The following is a 24,269-nucleotide window of genomic DNA, read 5'->3' as shown; positions in this document are numbered from 1 at the left end:
AGCCGTCCATAATTTAACAGTGTAAGACTAGAGGAAAGGCAACTAGTTATCACCACCCACCGCCAACTTTTGGGTTACTCTTTTACTAACGAATAGTGAAATTGCTTACACATTATAACGCCCCCACGGCTGAAAGGGCAAGCATGTTTTTTTTGTGACGGAGATTCGAACCCGTGTCCCTAAGGTTGCGAGTCGAATATCCTTATCACCTAGCTATGCAAGACAATGGAAAGTTTGTCACTGGAAAAAATATTGAGTTTTGTCGTTTTTCCACTAATTTTCTGTTTTTAGATTCTAACGTGCAATGCGCCGTACATTTCCAAATCACGTGCTAATGGTCAGTAAAGTTGTATTATATTACACTTAACAGTCAGTATTGAAGATTCATATGTTAATGGTTGATGTCATTAGAGTAAAATTATGTTAATTTAGGATTGCAGGTACCATTTTGATGGATGTTGCTATTAAAGCTGTATTGCAATAAGTCTGTTGATAAAATTTTGGTTATTAATAACTGTTTACTTAAATGAAGTTGTATTGCAACAGACTAGCTGATGACATTTTAATGGTTAATAACTATTTAATCAAGTTACGTTGTATTGCAACAGAGTAGCTGATGACATTTTAATGGTTAATAACTATTTAATCAAGTTACGTTGTATTGCAACAGAGTAGCTGATGACATTTTAATGGTTAATAACTATTTAATCAAGTTACGTTGTATTGCAACAGAGTAGCTGATGACATTTTAATGGTTAATAACTATTTAATCAAGTTACGTTGTATTGCAATATACTAGGTGATGACATTTTAATGGTTAATACTGTTTAAGTAAATGAAGTTTTATTGCATTAAGCTGGGTGATGACATTTTAATGGTTAATACTGTTTGAATAAGTGAAGTTGTATTGCATTAGGCTTGCTGATGACATTTTGGTGGTTAATACTTCAATTAAATTGCGTTGTATAAGGCTTGTTAACAGCATATTAGTGATTGGTACTGCTTAGGTAGAGTGTTTTTTTTTTTTTTACACAGAGATAGGAAACAATATTTAGAAAATTAATAAAGTTATAATAATCTTAAGAAATCATTTTCACGAATAAACCCCTAAGACATTTTTGGAATAATAGTGTAAATCTACTAGCAATCTTCTATATAAGTATCCACTGGTAGAAACCAAAGCTATGAGGAGATACTTGAAAATTTATAAAAATGTAAGTAATCATGTACACGTTAGATGCTTAAACCACGTTGTTTTTTAATCACATTGTTTTTTGTTTCAAGGGGGAAATTTCACACTTTTGACTTCTTTGCTATTTTAAATGCTATTCTAGTATAGATATATTGATAGCCTTGGAAGACTCGTCAGAGGAAATATAGTTTAATATTACACTAGAAGCATTTTTTTCTTTTCCAAAAAATAATAACAATAAATATCCAACGATGAGACGCAAGTAACAATCGACTTACTAGTATTGTGACATGAAATACGGTGATTATTATGACTAATTTCACTTTGAAAATGACCTACGAGATGGATTATTTTCTAGCTTTTTAAAACGAATCTACTGAACGAGAGAACAGATGACGCAGGCAGAAACAGCCAATAAGGAATCAGTTGACGGAAAGTAGCTGAAATCTTTGGTTATCTAACCACACCTCAGTAATCGAAAGGAGGTATATCTTTGCTGAAATGTGCCTAAAAGTTTTTAAATGTGGTTCCTCGTTATCAGAGCTTTTAGTATCGCAATGTTTTTCATCTTGTTCGGTACTGTCTTTCTCATAAAGGCTGCACATGGAGAAGAGACAAAGTACACCGCTAGGTTAGTCAGTATTCTGGTTCATGATGCTCCACGGGAACCGTTCAATTACGATGTCGTCATACCTGCTGTCGATTTGGCGGTTTCTCGGGTCCGCAGAGATTATCCTCATATCACGTTCCAGGCCACCTACCGAAAAGGTTACACTGCTTGTATCACCCATAACGCTGGTGTTCTTGCTGCGGAGGAGTATTTTACACATGGCGTAAGTATCTTCATTGGCCCTGGTTGCAGTTACGCCCTGGATTCGGTTGCTCGAATGGCTTCTTATTGGAACATCCCAGTCTGTACTGCGGCTGGCTTTGATGCCTCGCTAAACAACGATAAAATATTTTCGACTTATATGCGAATGATGGCGAATACTGTAGCGATATCTCGAACGATACTCGCGGTGTTAAAGCATTTTTTATGGTACCACGCAGTGGTCTTGTACGACAAGAGTATGAGCATTGGACTTGTTACTGCTGGAGCTATTCGGGCTGATGTAGCCAAAACACGTTACGACTATATGGAGGTGAAATTCCAAACATATGACGAAGAAGACGTTACTGTTAATTTTACCACAATTTTAAAAAGCGAGACGGATAAAACACGAGGTGAGAATATTACTGCTAATATAATACACTAAACTGCATCTGCTACGGCTAGATAGAAATACAGAGTGTAAATAGAACCATCAACATGCTAAATAATAATAACCAATCAAAAACAACAACACTGCCAGGTGTATTTCTAGCACTATAAATAGAGCTATCAACAGTATTAATGATATTGTAGCTTCTACAAAACTTTAGAACTTGAACCGTTTACTTTGTTAAAAGCGAAGGGCGCTTCTTGGCCCAGCATGGTCAAGCGTGTTAAGGCGTGCGACTCGTAATCTGAGGGTCGCGGGTTCGCATCCCGGTCGCGCCAAACATGCACGCCCTCTCAGCCGTGGGGGCGTTATAATGTGACGGTCAATCCCACTATTCGTTGGTAAAAGAGTAGCCCAAGAGTTGGCGGTGGGTGGTGATGACTAGCTGCCTTCCCTCTAATCTTACACTGCTAAATTAGGGACAGCTAGCACAGATAGCCCTCGAGTAGCTTTGTGCGAAATTCCAAAACAAACAAACAGGGCGCTACTCAACGTAAGGACTTCAGATGAAACTCTGTGATCGAGGTTATATCACCAATACTAATATTATTAGAAATACGGGTGAAACTATTGTATTCTAAATAAAGTCTTTTTCTTGCAGTTCCGAAAACTATATGTTAAAATGTAGAATATGTGACGAACGTTAGGTCAGCCAAGTACAAATTTTAAAACCTAAATTGATATGGCATAAGTTTCATGTTAGAAACCCAAATCATTGACCACTTGTCCAGAATATTTCACGCTAAACATGCTCGCCCTCCCAGCCGTGGGGGTGTATAATGTGACGGTCAATCCCACTATTCGTTGGTAAAAGAGTAGCCCAAGGGTTGGCGGTGGGTGGTGATGACTAGCTGCCTTCCATCTAGTCTTACACTGCTAAATTATGGACGGCTAGCACAGATAGCCCTTGAGTAGCTTTGTGCGAAAATCCCAAACAAACAAACAAACAAACAAACCAGAATATTTGTTCGACTGTATCTTATGTTCATGTTATCAAATATCCATGATATTTTTGTTTCGTTTTTTTTTCTTTCGTTTTGGCTTATATAAGAAAAGTTATAATAGATTATTTTCTAAGATGTGTTCTCTAAACAAAATGTTCGAAACAAATTTAATGTAATATAAAAACTCCTGAATTTATAGTTTCTTAAACGAGTTTTAAACATTTTAATTTTTCACAAGTTTTCAGCTGTTTTTGAGTCTTATACACTATAATTGTTCTTATTTTTGGTATTATTGTTGAAAAGTACTTTTATAATAATTCTTTTTCGCAGTTAATTTGTTTCTTAATATTACGATTCTGTTGAAGATTATATTGTTTTTATTAGCCCGGCATGGCCAGAGGGGTTAAGGCGTTCGACTTGTAATCCGAGGATCGGGGTTCGAATCCCCGTCGCACAAACATGCTCGCACTTTCAGCCATGGGGGCGTTATAATGTTACGGACAATCCCACTATTTGTGTTGACGGTGGGTGGTGATGATTAGCTGGTTTCCCTCTAGTCTTATAATGCTAAATTAGGGACGGCTAGCGCAAATAGCCCTCGAGTAGCTTTGCGCGAAATTCCAAAAATAAACAAACAAATAGTTTTTTTTGTGTATTAAATAATGTGTCGTTTTTCAATTAGATTGTATGAAATGGAACCTTAGTCTGTTTAAATGCTTCCAACTAATAAACAAACAACAAATGAAGGTGACAATTGAAATATCACGGTACTTGATATATTATACACCTATATATGTTTATACGCTGTATACAGAGATGCCAACTGTTTTAAATGACTGAGCGTAATGATTGTAGACAGAGCCCTTTCACAGTTTTAGTCCTTTTAGATTTGCCAGAAACAAGACAATCTGGAGAACAAGGTCTCTTTTTTTTTCCAACTTGTGAACGATCGCATTGGTGTTTCTGTGCCGGTTAGAAAACGAGAAATACCCATCTACGCGAGCGCTGATTGGCTGACAAGCACTGATGACGTAACTATGGATTCCCCCCACGTACCCAGTATGGAGAAGCACCGCACTCAAAGTATTGGTAGACGTCGGAGATACAAATATTTTTTTATTGTTTCAAGCACAAACATGATTATCGCAAGTAGCCATTTAGACTATGTCTTTTATTTATTATCAAAATTTATTTGTATCTCACTAGAAATTTTCTTTTCACCCCTTTCAAGCCCTGGGGGAACAATTTATCACTTTATTGTATATGCCTATATAATATATAATAATTTGGGAGTTGCAACAAGTCGTAATATTTGTCTGTATGAGCGTATAGTCATAATGTATACACCAAAATCGTAATGATTACGCTCAAATCGTAATGGTTGGCATCTCTGTGTAGATATGCAAAAAACCGTAAAAACTTTGAAGAATAAGATTTAATCACATTTAATTTTTTATTGACAACAATGCACAATACTTATAACAAAACGAAATTCTGCTTTAGTTGTGAGAACGAAGGATAACAATAACAATATGAGTACAAAATCCTATAACCCTATTTAAACTTTACACGTGCGTGCGCGCCTGCGCGAGCGCATCTTTTTGTGAGACAATCTAGTGAAAAACAAGATGGAAAAGAAGTGGCTCCTTATATGTTTGTTTGTTTTAGGAATTTCGCACAAAGCTACTCGAGGGCTATCTGTGCTAGCCGTCCCTAATTTAGCAATGTAAGACTAGAAGGAAGGCAGCTAGTCATCACCACCCACCGCCAACTCTTGGGCTACTCTTTTACCAACGAATAGTGGGCTTGACCGTCACATTATAACGCCCCCACGGCTGAAAGGGCGAACATGTTTGGTGCGACCGGGATTCGAACCAGCAACCCTCAGATTACGAGTCGAACGCCTTAACACGCTTGGCCACGGCGGGCCTGGCTCCTTATCTTACAACGTCTAATACATGGGAAGGTCAGTGCGTTTTGGTAACAATGTGTTATAGTAATGGCTTTTATATCGCGTTGCTTAGTGATAAAAGTATAACCTAATATTGTAGTTAAAATGCAATGTGCTGAAATTATAAAACGAAACGAATAAAGTAAACTACAAAATTGAAATTTATATATATATATATATGTATTTGTTGGTTATCTGATTTAGACGTTCCGTTAGTTGAGAGGTTTGTTTTTATTATTATTTAAGTTTAAAACCGGAGGACAAGTAAAAAAAAAAAGATTACCTTTATAAATAGACCACATTCTGTAAAAAACAACAACAACGAAAGCATATAGATTATACTTTTGATAAAATAGGTTCAGAATACACACACTAACATGATAATCTTGAACAGGGGTTCCCAAATGTTTTAGACCTGCGGAGCTTCGCATCAGAAAGAAAGAACATTACGGAGTCTTAATACAAAAAATACACAAAAATAGAAACAATCGGTCACTAGCACCGGGTAAAATTTGCTTCAAGCTTTTACAATATAAATTTATTTAAAATATCAATAGTTAAAAAAAAATTTACTTCTACTTACTTGTCCAAGATTTTCTGCGTGCAAAATTTATATCAGTAAAAGCACAGTTTACTTATTAATTTATTAGTGGTTCATATGGGCTTGCTTTTGTTCACAAAGTAGTTCAATATTTGGAGTTATGGTTGTTATCTGTTAGTGCAAATCATCTTCAATATTTAGCCTGTTTTTAAATTTGGTCTTTGTAGCTGAAAACAGTGAAATATGTTTGCTCACAAAGATATGTTGTTGGAAAACGCATCAAAATTTCCGAAGCTGTGTTACTTATTTCAGGGTATTCCATGGCCATTTGAATCCAAAACTGTGTAATTTCTTCCTGCTGAAATTTTGATTTCACGTTGTAATCAGGTGAAATTTCTATAAGCTATTCTTCTCTTTCAAAAGCAAATCGTTGATATTTGCAGGGTCAACAAAGGGATTTTGAATGCACACTAAGTTTTCTAAATGAGGAGGGAGGTACTCCCCAGTAGTTGAACACAAATCAGATATGTGTTGCAAGACTGAAACTTTTGCATCTTTACTTAAGGAACATTTATTCATAAGTTAAATAAACCAGTGAGATTTTTGAAGCAATCAAGTTCTTCCGTAAGTATATAGTATACATTCATCCCAAAGTTTTAGCTTACGTTGAAGCGCTTCCATTTTACTCTGTGCTTTGAAGTACGTTATCCTGGTATCCTACATTGTAACATTCACTTCATTTAGATAGGTAAATACGTCCAAAAGGTAAGTCGCATTCTATATATAGCATTTGTCCCTTAATTTGTATGCAAGTTCAAAATGGCATTCAGATAAAAAGAAACCTATCTCCCCACACAGTCCGTAAAAATGAGCAAGCACTTTTCCTCAAGAAAGCCATCGGAGTTCAGTATGAAGCAGCAAATTTTTGTTCAAACTTCCCACATCCTCACAGAGTACACTGTAGATCCTCGTATTGAGTGGTCTTGATTTTATAAAATTAACTGCTTTTATGGCATCATCCAATACCTCATTTAAGTCTTCTGGCATTCGTTTCATTGCAAGTGCATGACGATGAAGACAGCAGCGGATACTCTCGATGTCCGGGGTTATTTGTTTTTATGCGTGGCACTGCGTCTGAAAAATTTTCCAATCATATCTGATGTCCCATCAGTACAAATACTTGAGCAAAGCTGCTGTTGGATCTCATGTTCTTCCATAAATAAATCAATTAAGTTGAACATTTCTTCGCCTGTTGTTTGATCGGGCAAAGCCTTGCAAACTAACATGTCTTCTTCAAACCTAGCTTCGTGAATATAGCGAGCAAACACAAGCAACATCGCTAACCTGCGACATTTGTTGATTCATCCATCTGAAGCGAAAAACTCCATTAAGCAATTTGCTGACACATCCTTGATTCTCCGAGAAACCGAGTTCTCAGAAATGGGCACAGAGTTAATGTTTTTAAGAAATTTCTCATCAATCATGCACTCTACTAAATTTTTTGTGCATGGTTTTATCAAATCTTCTGCACTTGTATGAGCTTTATTTACTTTTGCAATGCGGGTAAATAATATAATGTGATGCAATAAGAGCACGATTGTTGTCCTGATAGACAAACTAGCGAAATATAGCTTTTCTTGCATTTAGTTGCAAACACTTTCTTTTGAAATACTCGGAAAATGGATTTTTTAATTGGGAGTGTTTGGTTTCTAGATGCCGTTTTAACTTTGCAAGATGCAAGCTAATGTTACTCAACACTGTTCCACGTTCAACGCACAACGCACTAGGTCCATCTTCATTATCTCTCCATGTAAAACCATTTAAATAAAACTTTCATTATGCTTTCTTTCATTTCTTGGTTCGACACTTCTTGCATCATCTTGTGTTGAAGTGCTTGCACACGACGATAACGCCAATGAATTCGTATTAGGTCTAGACCTAGGATGGCACTTCACAAGTATTTTCAAGGACACAAAATAGCTTCTTAATGAAAACTCGTTCAAACACTTGAGTTTCATCATTGTAGGCCTGGCATGGCCTAGCGCGTTAAGGCGTGTGCTTCGTAATCTGAGGGTCGCGGGTTCGCGCCCGAGTCGCGCCAAACATGCTCGCCCTCCCAGCCGTGGGGGCGTTATAATGTGACGGTCAATCCCACTTTTCGTTGGTAAAAGAGTAGCCCAAGAGTTGGCGGTGGGTGGTGATGACTAGCTGCCTTCCCTCTAGTCTTACACTGCTAAATTAGGGACGGCTACACAGATAGCCCTCGAGTAGCTTTGTGCGAAATTCCAAAACAAACAAACAAGTTTCATCATCACACAATGACATGGTGACCTACGATTAGTGTTACCATAAAGAAGTCAGAAATAAAAATGTGTGGAAAAAAGGCTAGGTCGCTAGAATAATAAATTTTTCTAAAGTAAAAGGTTAGCCTATTATTTTTTTACAATTTTTAACAAACATTTTAAAGCCAAATTACAAAATATTAAACCAGGTCTGACGTGATTCTAAATCTCGAACGAAATGAAACATGACGTCATGCTGGCGTCTGACATCATCTGACATTGGTACCAAGTTTGTCTAATTAAACTACATCGAATCTAAACGACTGATACTGTATCTAATTGCATCAAAATGTTTCAAATTTGGACAAGTTTTAGCTATAACGTCATGTTTCATTTCGTTTGAGATTTAGCCGCTAATCTCGACCTGGCTTTTACAAGACAGTTGGCATCACTACCCAGGGTTGGCCGATGTTTCATAGGAAAATTACTAGTCTGTCTTACATCTAAAATGACGCATGCAATCTTTAGATGGTGCCATATCTACTAGCAGCCAGAACTTCCCGTAAGCTAAATAAAATCGTCTGGCATTGAGCAGAATGAGATAATAAAAGGCCCAATACGCGATAAACGTGTTAAATTAAAGATATATTTTTACTGTTTTATACAGCGTATTCTGATTCAGTTTTATAGTTTTAGGAAAACATATTAACATTCTAAAATTTCCTCCCTGAGCTCCAGATAACTATGATGGAACCCAAGGGCTCCGTGGAGCACAGTTTGAAAAATCATGGTCTAGAATGTATAAATCTAATAACCCTAGCAAAACATTGTGCTTATGGTAGTGTGTAATAGACCTAAATGTCGTATGATAAATATATTTATTTATTTTATCGTTGTTAGTGGTTTAAAAACTTAATTCTTGTAACAACTACCACATGACAACGTTTAAATATAAATAACCGAAGTTTAAATAACAATAATGTCATATTATGATCACTTATGTCGAACACGAAATGTAGTTAACTGAGAATAGTTTGACAAACAATTCAATTGGTTTGAATTGTAAACTTCTGAGTAGAAACATGGTACAATACACTACCAACTGATACACGATATATTACACAAACAAGTGATACATGATACGTTACACTAACAAGTGATACATGACACGTTACACTAACAAGTGATACATGACACGTTACACTAACAAGTCCGTTAAGATACTCTTAATGTGGTAAAGTTTATTCAAATCTAATTAACCAATCAAATCAAAGCGTACGTGTTGTTTCATAATGCACGTACTACGGTACCTGTTTAAACAAAGTCGGAGTGAACAATGCCACCTATTACATTGCAGTGAGTGGGTGTGGTTTTCATAGCAAACCCACATCGGTTTATCTACTGTGTTCACTGAGAGAAATCGATCCCTTTATGGTAGCTTTCTAAATCCACAGACTTACCACTGTCCCACCGGAAGACATTATATTGATGTGGGTTCACGACACGAAATGTACATATACTCTTCAAAAAAGAAACGCAAAAGGCAAAATTTGAGACATATTGTTAACAAGTTTATTCCGGGTAGTTCTGTATGACATGTGTGAAACTTGGCACATTCACTGCTGAACATCCAAAGTCTGCAAAGGCGAAGTCCACGCTCACTAGTTGAAGTTTAACGTCACTAAACGTCAATAACGATTATGCCCCCCGTGAGCATCAATAACTGCTTGGCATCTCCTGCCCATGAAAGCGATGAGATGACGAATCACATCCATGGAATGGCTGTCCACTCAGCCTACAAAGCTGCTCCAACCTGAGGTAGAGTCTGCGATTGAGGTTGTCGCCGTCGCAGACGTCGGTCCAACTCGTCCCAAAGATGTTCGATGGGGTTTCAATCTGGTGATCTGGAGGGCCAGGGAAGAACGTTGATGTTGTGGTGTCTCAAGAAGACAGTGGTGAGTCGGGCTGTGTGAGGACGGGCGTGGTCATATTGAAAAACGTCGTTGACGTTCACCATGATGGGTTGCACATGGGGCCTAAAAAACACAGCATTGTCCATGAAAATAGCATTATCAGTCACTTTGTAATATAGTGTTTCAACTGCCATCAACTGACAGTATTATCAGTCACATTATAATAGAGTGTATCATATCTTATCAACTAACAGTATTATCAGTCACATTATAATTTTCTGTTTCATCTGCCATCAACTAACAGTATTATGAGCCACTTTGTAATATAATGTTACAACTGACAGCATTATCAGTCAATTTGTAATATAGTGTTTCAACTGCCATCAATTGACATTATTCTCAATCTTTTTGTAATATATTTTACAACTGTTATCAACTAATAGTATTATCAGATATTTTGTAATATTCTGTTTCTACTGCCATCATCCGACAGTATTATCAGTCATTTTCTAATGTAATTTTTCAACTGTATCACCTGACAGAATTATCCGTAATTTTGTAATGTAGCGTTCCAATTGTATCAACTGACAGTATTATCAGTCATTTTGTAATATAGTGTTTCTTCTGTTATCAAATAACAGTATTATCAGTCACTCTTTAATATAGTGTTTCAACTTTTATAAACTAACAGTATTATCAGTCACTTTGTATTATAATGTTTCAACTAAAATAAACTGACATTATACTCAGTTATTTTGTTATATTGTGTTTCAACTATTATCAACTAACAGTATTATGAGTCACTTTCTAATATATTTTTTCAACTGTTGACAACAAACAGTATCATCAATAACTTTGTAATATAGTTTTTTAGTGATATCGACTGACAGGCTTATCAGTCACTTTGGAATATAGTAATTCAGCTATGATCAACTAACAGTATTATCAGTCACTTTGCAATATAGAGCTTCAACTGCCACCAACTGACAGTATTATCAGACAATTTGTAATATTATGTTTCAACTGACAGTATTATCAATCACTTTGTAATATACTGTTTAAACTGACAGTATTATGAGTCACTTTGTAATATACTGTTTCAACTACCATCAACGGACAGTATTATCAGTCATTTTGTAATATAATATTTGAGCTGTTATCAATCTAAATGTGTTATCAGTCAGTTTGTAATATAGAGTTTTAACTGTTACAAACTGATAGTATTATCAGTCACTTTGTAATATAATGTTTCAAATGACAGTATTATCAATCACTTTGTAATATACTGTTTAAACAGAGAGTATTATGAATCACTTTGTAATATACTGTTTCAACTGCCATCAAATGACAGTATTATCAGTCACATTGCAATATAGTATTTCAGCTGTTTTCAATCTAAATGTGTTACCAGTCAGTTTGTAATATAGTGTTTTAACTGCCACGAACTGACAGTATTATCAGTTATTTTGTAATATTCTTTTTCTACTCTTATCAACTAACAGTACTATGAGTCATTTGGTATGTAGTGTTTCAACTGTATCAACTAACAGTCTTATCACTCACTTTGTAATATAGTGTTTCAACTGTTATAACTAACAGTATTATCCGTGACTCCCTAATATAGTGTTTCAAATGTTACAAACTAACAGTATTATCAGTAACTTTGTAATATAGTGTTGCAACTGTTATCAACCAACAGTATTATCAGTCACTCTAATATATCGTTTCAACTCTTATCAACTGACAATACTATCAGTCACTTTGTAATATAGTGTGTCAACTGTTATCAACTAAAACTATTATCAGTCACTCTCTAATATAATGTTTCATCTGCTATCAACTAACAGTATTATCACTCACTTTGTAATATAGTGTTTCAACTGTTATAACTAACAGTATTATCCATCACTCTCTAATATAGTGTTTCAAATGTTACAAACTAACAGTAATATCAGTAACTTTGTAATAAAGTATTTCAGCTGTTATCAACCAACAGTATTATTAGTCACTTTGTAATATAGTGTTTCAACTGTTATCAACTAAAAGTATTATCAGACACTCTCTAATGTAATGTTTCAATTGCTATCAACTAATAGTATTATCAGTAACTTTGTAATGTAGTGCTGCAACTGCCATCAACTGACATTATTTTCAGCTATTTTGTAATATATTGTTTCAATTGTTATCATCTAACAGTATTATTAGTTATTTTGCAATACACTCTTTCTATTGTCATCAACTGACAGTATTATCAGTCACTTTTTAATAAGTATTTCAGCTGTTATCAACTAACAGTAGTATCAGTCACTTTTTAATATAGTGTTTCAACTGCCATTATCTGACATTATACTCATTTATTTTATAATATAGTGTTTTAACTGCCATCAACTAGCAATATTATCGGTCATTTTGTAATATAATGTTTCAACTGACAGTATTATCGGTCACTTTGTAATGTGGTGTTTCAACTAACAGTATTATCAGTCACTATGTAATGTGGTGTTTCAACTGCAATAAACTGACAGTTTATCAGTGATTTTGTAATATGGTATATAAGTTGTTATCAACATAAAGTATTATCAGTCAGTTTGTAATATAGAGTTTTAACTGCCATCAACTGATTATATTATCAGTCATTTTATAATACAGTTTTCAAGTGCCATCAACTAACAGAATTATCAGCCAATTTGTAATATAATGTTTTAACTGTCAGATTTGTCAATCACTTTGTAATATAATGATTCAACTGACAGTATTATCAGTCACATTATAATATAGTGCTTCAACTGCCATCAACTGACCGTTTATCAGTCATTTTGTAATATAGTATTTCAGTTGTTATCGACTAAAAGTATTATCAGTCAGTTTGTAATATAGTGTTTTATCTGCCATTATGTGATAGTATTATCAGTCAGTTTGTAATATAGTGTTTTATCTGCCTTTATGTGATAGTATTATCAGTCATTTCATAATATAGTGTTTCAACTGCCATCAACTAACAGTATCATCAGTCACTTTGCAAAATAGTGTTTTAACTGCCATCAACAGTCATTATTATCAGTCACTTTGTAATATAGTATTTAAGTTGTTTTCAACTAAAAGTATTATGATTCACTTCATAATATAGTGGTTTAACTGCCAAGAAATGATAGTATTGTCAGTCACTTTATAATATATTGTTTCAACTGCCATCAACAAACAATATCATTAGTCATTTTGTTATATAATGTTTCAACTGACAGTATTATCAGTCACTTTGTAATATATTGTTTCAACTGTTATCAACTAATAGTATTATCAGTAACTTTGTAAGATAGTGTTTCAAGTGATATCAACTGACATGATTATCAGTCACTGTGTAATATTGTATTTTAGCTTTTATCAACTAACAGTATTATCAGTCTCTTTGTAATATAGTGCTTTAACTGCCATCAACTGATCGTTTATCAGTCATTTTGTAATATATTATTTCAGTTGTTATCGACTAAAAGTATTATCAGTCACATTATAATTTGTGTTTCATCTGCCACCAACTAACAATATTATAAACCACTTTGTAATATAATGTTACAACTGACAGTATTATCAATCACATTTAATATAGAGTTTCATCTCTTATTAACTAACAGCATTATCAGTCACATTGTTAAATAGTGTTTCAACTGTTATCAACTAACAGTACTTTCACTCACTCTCTAATATAGTGTTTTAACTGTTATCAACTAACAGTATTATCAGAAACTGTCTGAAATAGTGTTTCAACTGTTATCAACTAACAGTATTATCAGTAACTTTGTAAGATAGTGTTTCAAGTGATATCAACTGACATGATTATCAATCACTTTGTAATATTGTATTTCAGCTTTTATCAACTAGTAGTATTATCAGTCATTTTGTAATATTAGTCTTCAACTGCCATCAACTGACAGTATTATCAGTCACTTTGTAATATAATCATTTATCTAACAGTGTTATCAATCACATTGTAATATAGTATTTTAACTACCATCAACTGACCGTTTATCAGACATTTTGTAATATAGTATTTCAGTTGTTATCGACTAAAAGTATTATCAGTCAGTTTGTAATATAGTGTTGCAACTGTTATCAACTTAAATTATAATCAATCGCTTTTAAATATAGTTATTTAACTGTTATAAACTAACAGTATTGTCAGTTACTTTGTAATGAAGTGTTTCAGCTGTTATCAACTGACAGTATTGTCAGTAACTTTGTAATATCGTGTTTCTACTGCCATCAACTGACAATATTATCAGTCACTTTTAATACAGTATTTCAGCTGTTATCAACTAACAGTATTATCAGTCACATTTTATAATATAGGGTTTCAACTGCCATCAACTAGCAATATTATCAGTCATTTTGTAATATAATGTTTCAACTGACAGTGTTATCAGTCACTTTGTAATATAGTGTTTCAACGGCAACAAACTGTCAGTTTATCAGTGATTTTGTAATATGGTATTTCAGTTGTTATCAACAAAAAGTATTATCAGTCAGTTTGTAATATAGTGTTTTAACTGCCATCAACTGATTATATTATCAGTCATTTTATAATATAGTGTTTCAACTGCCATTAACTAAGAGTATTATCAGTCACATTGTAATATAGTGTTTCAACTACTACCAACTGACAGTATTTTCAGTCCCTCTATAATATAATGTTTTAACTGACAGTATTAACAGTCACTTTTTAATATAGGATTTTACTGCCATCAACTGACATTATTATATTCATTTTGTAATATTGTATTTCAGCTGATATCAACTAAAAGTATTATCAGTCAGTTTGTAATATAGTGTTTCAACTGCCAACAACTAAGAGTAATATCAGTCACTTTATAATATAATTTTCAACTGCCATCAACTAACAGAATTATCAGCCACTTTGTAATATAATGTTTTAACTGACAGCCTTATCAGTCACTTCGTAATATAGCGTTTCAACTGCCATCAACTGACAGTATTATCAGTCACTTTGTAACATAATATTTTAACTGACAGGTTTGTCAATCACTTTGTAATATAATGTTTTAACTGACAGTATTATCACTCACTCTCTAATATAGTGTTTCAACTGTTATCAACTAACAGTATTATCAGTGACTTTGTAATATGGTGTTGCAACTGTAATCAACCCATAGTATTATCAGTCACTTTGCAAAATAGTGTTTCAACTTCCATCAACTGACAGAATTATCAGTCATTTTGAAATGTAATGTCTCAACTGTATCATCTAACAGTATTATCACTCACTCTTTAACATAGTGTTTCAACTGATATCAACTGAAATGATTGTCATTCACTGTGCAATATTGTATTTTAGCTTTTATCAATTAACAGTATTATCAGTCTCTTTGTAATATAGTTCTTCAACTGCCATCAACTGATCGTTTATCAGTCAGTTTGTAATATAGTGTTTTATCTGCCATTAAGTGATAGTATTATCAGTCAGTTTGTAATATAGTGTTTCAACTGCCATCAACATACAATATTATCAGTCACTTTGCAATATAGTGTTTTATCTGCCATCAACTGTCAGTATTATCAGTCACTTTGTAATATAGTATTTATGTTGTTTTCAACTAAAAGTATTATCAATCAGTTTGTAATATAGTGTTTTCACTGCCATCAACTGATAGTATTGTCAGTCACTTCATAATATAGTGATTCAACTGCCATCAACTAACAGTATCATCATCCACTTTGTAATATAATGTTTCAACTGACAGTATTATCAGTCACTTTGTAATATACTGTTTCAACTGCTATCAACTGACATTATTATCAGTCACTTTATAATATAATGTTTCACCTCAGAGTATTATCAATCACTTAGTAATATAATACTTTAACTGACAGTATTAACGGTCACTTTTTAATATAGTATTTCATCTGCCAACAACAAACAGTATTATCAGTGATTTTGTAATATAGTATTTCAGCTGCTGTCAACTAAAGGTATTATCAGACAGTTTCTAATATAGTGTTTTAACTGCCATTAACTGATAGTATTATCACTCCATTTGTAATATAGTGTTTCAGCTGTGTTCAATTGACAGTATTTTCAGTCACTTTGAAATATAGTGTTTCAACTGCCATCAACTGATGGTATTCTCAATCATTTTGTAATATATTTTTTCAACTGTTTTCAACTAGTAGTATTATCAGTTATTTTGTAATATTCTGTTTCTACTGCCATCAATTGACAGTATTATTAGTCACTTTGTAATATAGTGTTTCTTCTGTTATCAACTGACAGCATTATGATTCAATTTGTAATATAGTGTTCTTACCGTTATCGACCAATAGATCGTGCAGCAATTTTGAGCTTTACATCCTGTGTAAAGTTGAAAACCTTGTAAGCTTATTTAAGATTGGTTTTGGTACAACTTTTATCGAAGTTACTAATGAGTGATGGAATTCACCAAAACCGTTTATAATTCAGTTTCAAGTGGTGGATCAAATGATACGTTCAGCTTCACATTCGTGTTTACTATGTTAAACAGCTTGTGTGGTGAGTAATTCAGAAGAATAAATTAGTTACATTGTTTTTGCGAATTCTTTAAACCACTTGGTGAGATAAATACAACCGAAAAAAACATATATAAACATACATGTATATTTACCTATGAAGCTATCTTTTTTGCCATTTCAAACGTTTTGATGATTTTAGAACACCGATTTTAATGTCTTTTTATTTTCTACAGTTGCAATGATGAAACGAAGGACACATCAATTATATTTTATTGGCTACTTTTGCTTGTGGTTTTAACTGTTGTTTTGATCTGTTTGGTTTGTTTTGAACTTCGAGCAAAGCTACACGACGGCTCTCCGCGCTAGCCGTCCCTCATTTAGCATTGTAAGACTAGAGGGAAGGTAGCTAGTCATCACCACGCACCCCCAACAAATTTCTAGAGTTACTATTGTGAGAGAGAGTCTATCTAGATTTATTAGTGTGAAAATTTGGGATACGTTTTTTCGTCATTCATCAATTAATAAAACATTTAAAATAATAAAGATTAATTGTACCATACCTTTGGTCCAATGTATTTAAATCGTCAGAAGTGTGATAGTCAAACACAGTACCTCGTCATTGTAGGACAGTAATTGCTGTCTTTTTTTCAATAACTACTTGTCCGAATATCTTTCGGCCCTGCATGGCCAGGTGGTTAAAGCACTCAACTCGTTATCCGAGGATCGTGGGTTCAAATCCCCGTCGCACCAAACATGCTTGACCTTTCAGTCGTGGGGGCGTTATAAGGTAACGGTCAATCCCACTATTCGTTGGTAAAAGTGTAGCCAAAGAGTTGGCAGTGAGTGGTGATAACTAGCGGCTTTCCCTCTAGTCTTACGCTGCTAAATTAGAGACGGCTGTCGCAGATAGCCCTCGAGTAGTTTTGCGCGAAATTCAAAAGACCAAACCAAACTCTCTTTCAATAACCGGGGCCTGGCATGGCCTAGCGCGTTAAGGCGTGCGCTTCGTAATCTGAGGGTCGCGGTTTCGCGCCCGAGTCGCGCCAAACATGCTCGCCCTCCCAGCCGTGGGTCGTTATAATGTGACGGTCAATCCCACTATTCGTTGGTAAAAGAGTAGCCCAAGAGTTGGCGGTGGGTGGTGATGACTAGCTGCCTTCCCTCTAGACTTACACTGCTAAATTAGGGACGGCTAGCACAGATAGCCCTCGAGTAGCTTTGTGCGAAATTCCAAAAACCAAACCAAACTTTCAATAACCACTTGTCCGAATAACTTTCGTAGAATAGCCTATGCAACTAAAAATAAAACCCAAGAAAGAGCTTACTTTAGCTTATGAAAATTAACTTTCTTAAAGAATGCTATTATTCAAGAATGTTGAAATTAATTTTGTTTAACGTCATATATCTTATCACGTAGGCACCATTTATGAAATACTTTGTGTTTTTGAATGTATAGATGTAATTGTTCTATTGATTTTTTTTCAAGTGTTCATAATTATCGGAACTGGAGAAGCAGTGAGAAAAATCATGTTAGCAGCCTATGATCTTGGAATGGGGAATGGGGAATTCGCCTTTTTAAGCGTCGAACTTTTCAACAATAGGAAGTCCTTCAGAGAATTCTCATGGTTCAAGAAAGGTGATTCTCGAAATCAGGTAGTGCCACTTAATTGCGAAGAGAGAAACCTAACTGTTTCTTCAACTGAGTTGTTTTTAAAACAGATGTCGCATATTTTTGTATCATTATTTTCTGCACGAGTATTACTAATTTTTGTTATTATTATACAACTCCTGATATGTATCCTTTGCTGTGATTGGCTGAAACATTTTTCAGTGTTTCGTTGAAGCTGGGCGATAAAATCGTATTATTCACGTTGCACTATTTTCAAGGCCGTTGCCATGGGTACATGACGTAGTAACAGAAATTTGCGGATAACGATTGTTTTCAACTGAAGGGAAAATCATTGATATATGTAAGCCTAATTTATAAACATCGTCTGATAACTCGCCGGCATACTTTTGTGTTGAAGCTATACATGTTGTACTTCGTATGAGGTATCAAATTTCGAGAAGTAAATAATTTTAAATTCTTATTGACGTGTGAAATCAAAATCTCCAGTGAAGTGTCAAATTGTTAAATCTACACACGCACCAAGTAATGAAAACTTAATATACTATGAAACAGCTCTAAATAATCAGATCTTCGTAAAATGAAATAAAAATTTATTGATGATTTCGGCCAACATGTCACTTGTTGCCGTTATAACCATTCAAAAAGTTGTTCACTGTTATTTTTTCAATTTTTACAAAGTTATTATTATGAAATTACTTGTGAATATTGACAATTTTTCGTGTAATTTAGGTCTGTTTTAAAAAACACGGCGTAGAACGTGGTGAACTTCTGTTCACATTGTAATTAGTGCTTTGTAAACTTACAGCCTCTGTGTAATTTCTATTTCGATGCCACATGTGGACGATTTTTTTCGCAAGTGCTTACCTAATGTAGTTGGCATTTTAGATCAGAATAATTGGAAGACAAATTAAAATCAGCCAAAATTTGTACACTTTTATTTATTTTTTCGAGATTTACTCTTCCCCACTCTATATACTGAACACTTAAGACTATAGGGTAATAAAAATCAGTTTAAAATTCGAAATTGTGAAAAAAAATGCTTTGACACCTGCCGGTTTTTAAACTGTATTTATTTTAATATTACTTTATATTTTCACAAACTTGCACTTGGAACGTAATATAAAATGATACAAGAGTGAAAAGTTACAAACAAACACGTCCTCTGTTTTTAAAATGATTCTGAACTGTATTGGTGAAAGTGTGTTCGATTAATAGAATATGAATTATGATAAACTGTTTTCGAGTTTAATATTTTGTTAGCACAATCGAACCACGAGTTACACGGGGTATACGTTCCTGAAAAATACCGTTCAAGCTCAAACAGTGTAACTCAAAAACAATGTGAAAAATAGGACCCTGGGACCAAGATTTGATAATCTTATTTCGTAATAAAATTATACTTAAACACAAATTAGTGGAATTAATAGTTTTATTTGAGATATTGACTCACAAATTACAGCTTGGTGGAATTACAAATTAATAAACCATTTTACAAATTACAGAACAAAATCATTCATCTGAGAAATTATCGCCTGGCTCCAATGTAAATAACTAGAACAAGTAAAATTGGATTTAGAAATATAAATACAGGTAAATCATAATGACAATATAATAGCAATATGAGGAACAAATTCACAAAGGTTTGTTTTGAATTTTGAGCAAAGCTACATGACGGCTATCTGCGCTAGCCGTCCTTAATTTAGCAGTGTAAGACTAGAGGGAAGGCAGCTAGTCATCGCCACCCATCCCCAACTCTTGAGCTACCCTTTTACCAACGAATAGTGGGATTGACTAACACTATATAACGCCTTCACAGGTGAAAGGGCGAGCATTTTGGTGTGACGAGGATTCGAACCCGCGACCCTCAGGTTTACAAAGGTAAGATTAAAGAGGGAGATGTAAAGTAAGGTAAACATGTCTGTTTGTTTGTTTGGGAATTTCGCACAAAGCAACTCGAGGGCTATCTGTGCTAGCCGTCCCTAATTTAGCAGTGTAAGACTAGAGGGAAGGCAGCTAGTCATCACCACCCACCGCCAACTCTTGGGCTACTCTTTTACCAACGAATAGAGGGATTGACCGTCACATTATAACGCCCCACGGCTGGGAGGGCGAGCATGTTTGGCGCGACTCGGGCGCGAACTCGCGACCCTCAGATTACGAAGCGCACGCCTTAACGCGCTAGGCCATGCCAGGCCCAAACATGTCTGTAAAAATGTTAGGGGAAAACAAGAGGGAAAATTAAAGGAAGTGTTAATAAGTTAATTATTTAAAGGTAAATCTTTCGTTTAATTTACTAGGGTACTTAGTGTTAAGTTGGAAGATCAAACAGTGTTCAAGGATTTCACGTTTTAATTTATTAAGTTTCACTGTTCTCCTGACAGAGACTAAAATAGTTTTTGGTTTTTCCCGGTCTTCTGTAGCCTAATTACATTGTAATATGGTTACAATGCTTGATGAAAAACGTCTGCTGGAAACGTCGCATTTATAAAAACGTTTTTCATTTACACGAATCAATTTACTCCTTATTTTCGTTTATTCAAGTTTTCTTGTGGAATAAGGCCCGGCATGGCGTTCGACTCGTAATTTTGGATCGCGAGTTCGAATCTCCGTCGCACCAAACATGCTCGCTCTTTCACCCAGGAGGGAGTTACAATGTGACGGTTAATCCCACTATTCGTTGGTAAAAGAGTAGCCCAAAAGTTGGCGGTGGGTGGTGATGACTAGTCGTACACTACTAAATTAGGGACGGCTAGTGCAGGTAGTCCTCGTGTAGCTTTGCGCGAAATTAAAAAAACAAACAAACACAAAAACAATCTTGTGTAATAACACACTTTAAGACTTTAAATCAACAACCGACCTATCGCGTAAATGAAAAGCTAGGTATCGCGTGAGTTGAAACATTGGCCACATCGTATTAAACGAGTGTACAAGAATCAGTGTAACTTAGGGTTCGACTGTACATGTGTTTTTTACTAATTTCAAGTGGATTTGACAAGTAGTCAAACAACTTCAAAAGTAACTCTTGGTGTATTTTTTTTATTCTTACATATGGATCCATTGTAAACTCAAAAATGTCACTTGTAGACTGTTTTAGCTGTAAACGTAGACTCCATGTATGTCATGAAAAGTAGATATTTAGCAAATAAAAATGAAATATTGAGTTTAGTTTACACGCGTTTATTTTCTGTTATTCCAAGCGATAAATTCTGGTTATTAATGTGAAATTTAAAAGTAATTACTTGTAATATTTGATTTTACACAGGAAGCTCGAGAAATATATGAGGCTCTGTTTTTAATCAAATTTCGAGTACCGACAGGTCCCGAATATCAGCAGTTTGTCCGCGATGTCATAGGTCGTTCGAAAACGAAGTTTAACAAAACAGTGAGAGCAACGTCGGTAAGGAGCACTATTTGTTTGAAATACTGTTTCTGAATACGTTCAATGCTATTTGATAAATTCACCTGGGAAGAAGAATATTTATAGCTTATCCCATATAATAACTTGGAAGGCAACGTTTTCATTCAGGTATTTTTATGTTTTTTGTGTTCATGCCAGAACCACAGACTATCTAACCGCCATCCCTAATTTTGAACTGATAATCAGAGAGAAAGCAGATAATCTGCAGCACCATACCATTCAATATCTACCCTAATGGATTCACTGTCACTCTTATAACACACCCACAGCTTGAAGTGTGGGAAATACTTAGAAATATTGCATGGATTGAAAATCGACACGTCAGCTCTGAAATTTGAATATAAATTTAAAAGTTAATTAAATTTCGACATGTAATAAATTTATGGTATTTGCCAATAAGATTGATTTTCTATCTTGAAACAAATATATTTTGATATATATCCACGGTTCACGTTGAGCAAATTAATTCTATGTTGATAACGTAGGTACACTACTCTTAACGGAAAGCTAGTTAGCTTCTTCACACTTAAGTTTTCTCGACAAAAATATCTAATATTACTGCCCAAAGTTAATACGCTGAAGTCAAACAGTTTTTAATGTTCAAAATCAAAAACGATCCTGGTCAAATATCTATAATTTTCCGATTAATAAGGGTTTATCACACTTGTAGTTTCTGAGATTTGTAGTTGCAGCAAACCAACAATATTAAACTGTCTCTTGGTGCGTCGATTTATAAACATTTAGCGCGAGGTTCTCGAAATTACTGTTGGCGATGATACTGGCAATCACTAGTATTTTACTTACACACATTGTATATTGTTGATTCTTACGCTCAAGAACCTTCTACAAATTTAGAGAATAGGCGGGACTTTTGTAATACGCATTTAAAAATATAAGTTACATGCATTTCTAAATATATATTTAACTAAAATAAACATCGATATTAAAAATAAATATGCATAAGAAATCCGTTACAACTGTAATATCGGACACGATTGCAATAAATTCATCGTTTGTTAACAGTCTTTGAAAGATAATTGTGCTGAATCCATAGTTGACCATCAAATTACCAACAACAGAAAAATAGCTGAGAGAGTGGATATATGTAAATTTACAGTAAGCTCTACCAGATTTGTTATATTAGTCTTAGCATGGCCTAGCGGTTAGCATGTGAACTGTGGATTGAATGATCCAAATATCACGTAGGAATGCTGCTAAATACGTTCTGCATTTACAGTTGATCCTATTATTAGGTTCAAATCTGTGATGGCAGGCGCAATTGATTGGCTGCCTGATCTTCATTTTTGTCAGTCGTTCAGAGCTAGGAAAACTATACTCTCAGATTTTATACGTATGAATGTGTAGTATTTGTCTTATTTTTTACACTAGGTATCTGTGACATCTTAGTGATAATTTTAACAATAAACAAACGGCACATAGTCCACTTTTTTAGAATAGTATGTTTAAAAAAGTCAGACATCTATATACAAACGTTTGTAATAGTGTTAGCTATCAAGAGTTATAACCAGTCGTAACTTTTTTGCTAAATTCTACACAGGCTGGTTCAGTTACTTTAGAACACAATCTAACAAGACTAATTCTTCTTCTTTACTCGGTTTTTACAATAAAATCTGTGGTAATTTTAATTAGAAATTGCCACTACACGCTCTTTATGGCTAAATTCACAATCACGCAGCCCAGATCTATTTTTTACTAATTTACGAACTAACTCGGACTAAATTTTGGACGTACATTTATAGGCCGACTGAGGCCTTAGAACATTCCACACACTGCAAGGTATTATGATGCAATAATACTCAATAAAACCAATGAGAAAAACTTAGAACGTTCTCGTAATATGACGTAGTAATACAACAAGCGTTAAATCACAACGTTTGAACTACGCAGCTTATGATTCGCAATCACGTTAACAAACCTGCGATAAACTGTCGCTTGTAAAATAACTAAAATCAGCAGTTGCGTTATACTTAAACTATCCAGATCTTAACACTAGCATTAACTTAAACAGTCGCGTATATCTATCAGATGCCTAACCAGTCACCTCAAATTAAAGTTGGCTGGTTTTATACGAATATCCGAAACAAACCTGAGTAACCGAGACCACAGAATAAAATACACCAAGCCTTGGTCATTTGTAGAAATAAAAACAAATAAATAAAGAAATGAACGGACCGAAAAACAATTTCTCAAATTAATGATTCTTTGCTGAAGTAATGTGAGATGTAGGAAAACTACATCTGTTTGTTGTTAGGCGCAAAGCTACACAATAAACTATCTGTGAATTTTTGAACCTCAGATATTCAAACCAGAGTTTTAACATTATAAGCCCACGGATCTGCGCCGAGTCAACAGGGTGGAGGCTACATTGAAGGACTTTAAGAGTAGAAAATGAGGAACAGAAACTGTTCGGTCTGGCTTTTGTCAGACATGACTGCCTTCATTAATTTTAGGGAGAAAATAATTAAAAAATAATTGGTAGGCATCAGATGCAACATTTCTTAATTCGCAATCCAAGGGTCGCGGGCTCGAATTCCTGTCCCATCAAATATACTCGCCCTTTCAGCCGTGGGGGCGTTATAATGTGACGATCATTCCCAATATTCTTTGGCAAAAGAGT

At 34.6% G+C, this 24,269-nt stretch overlaps 1 protein-coding gene across 1 annotated transcript; it reads left to right on the top strand.

Moving 5' to 3' along the window:
• The first annotated feature begins 1,749 nt into the window (after positions 1-1,749).
• LOC143236508 (atrial natriuretic peptide receptor 3-like) lies at positions 1,750-23,038 on the top strand. Its single transcript, XM_076474806.1, has 4 exons — positions 1,750-2,416; positions 18,070-18,236; positions 21,476-21,610; positions 23,021-23,038. Exons 1-4 carry the CDS (start codon positions 1,750-1,752, stop codon positions 23,036-23,038), a joined length of 987 nt encoding a protein of 328 aa, XP_076330921.1.
• Positions 23,039-24,269: the final 1,231 nt, after the last annotated feature.

The sequence above is a fragment of the Tachypleus tridentatus genome, chromosome 13 (genome assembly GCF_004210375.1).
Source record: "Tachypleus tridentatus isolate NWPU-2018 chromosome 13, ASM421037v1, whole genome shotgun sequence".
NCBI classification, from domain to species: Eukaryota; Metazoa; Arthropoda; class Merostomata; order Xiphosura; family Limulidae; genus Tachypleus; species Tachypleus tridentatus.
Note: the sequence above shows the minus strand (reverse complement) of the source record. Positions and strands in the feature narration are given on the sequence as shown.

Excerpts from the sequence above, each read along its gene's own strand:
- LOC143236508 (XM_076474806.1), top strand. The coding sequence starts at position 1,750 with ATGTTTTTCATCTTGTTCGGTACTGTCTTTCTCATAAAGGCTGCACAT. Across the intron at positions 2,417-18,069 it reads CGAGACGGATAAAACACGAG|TGTTCATAATTATCGGAACT; the intron begins GTGAGAATATTA and ends TTTTTTTTCAAG. Across the intron at positions 18,237-21,475 it reads AAGGTGATTCTCGAAATCAG|GAAGCTCGAGAAATATATGA; the intron begins GTAGTGCCACTT and ends GATTTTACACAG.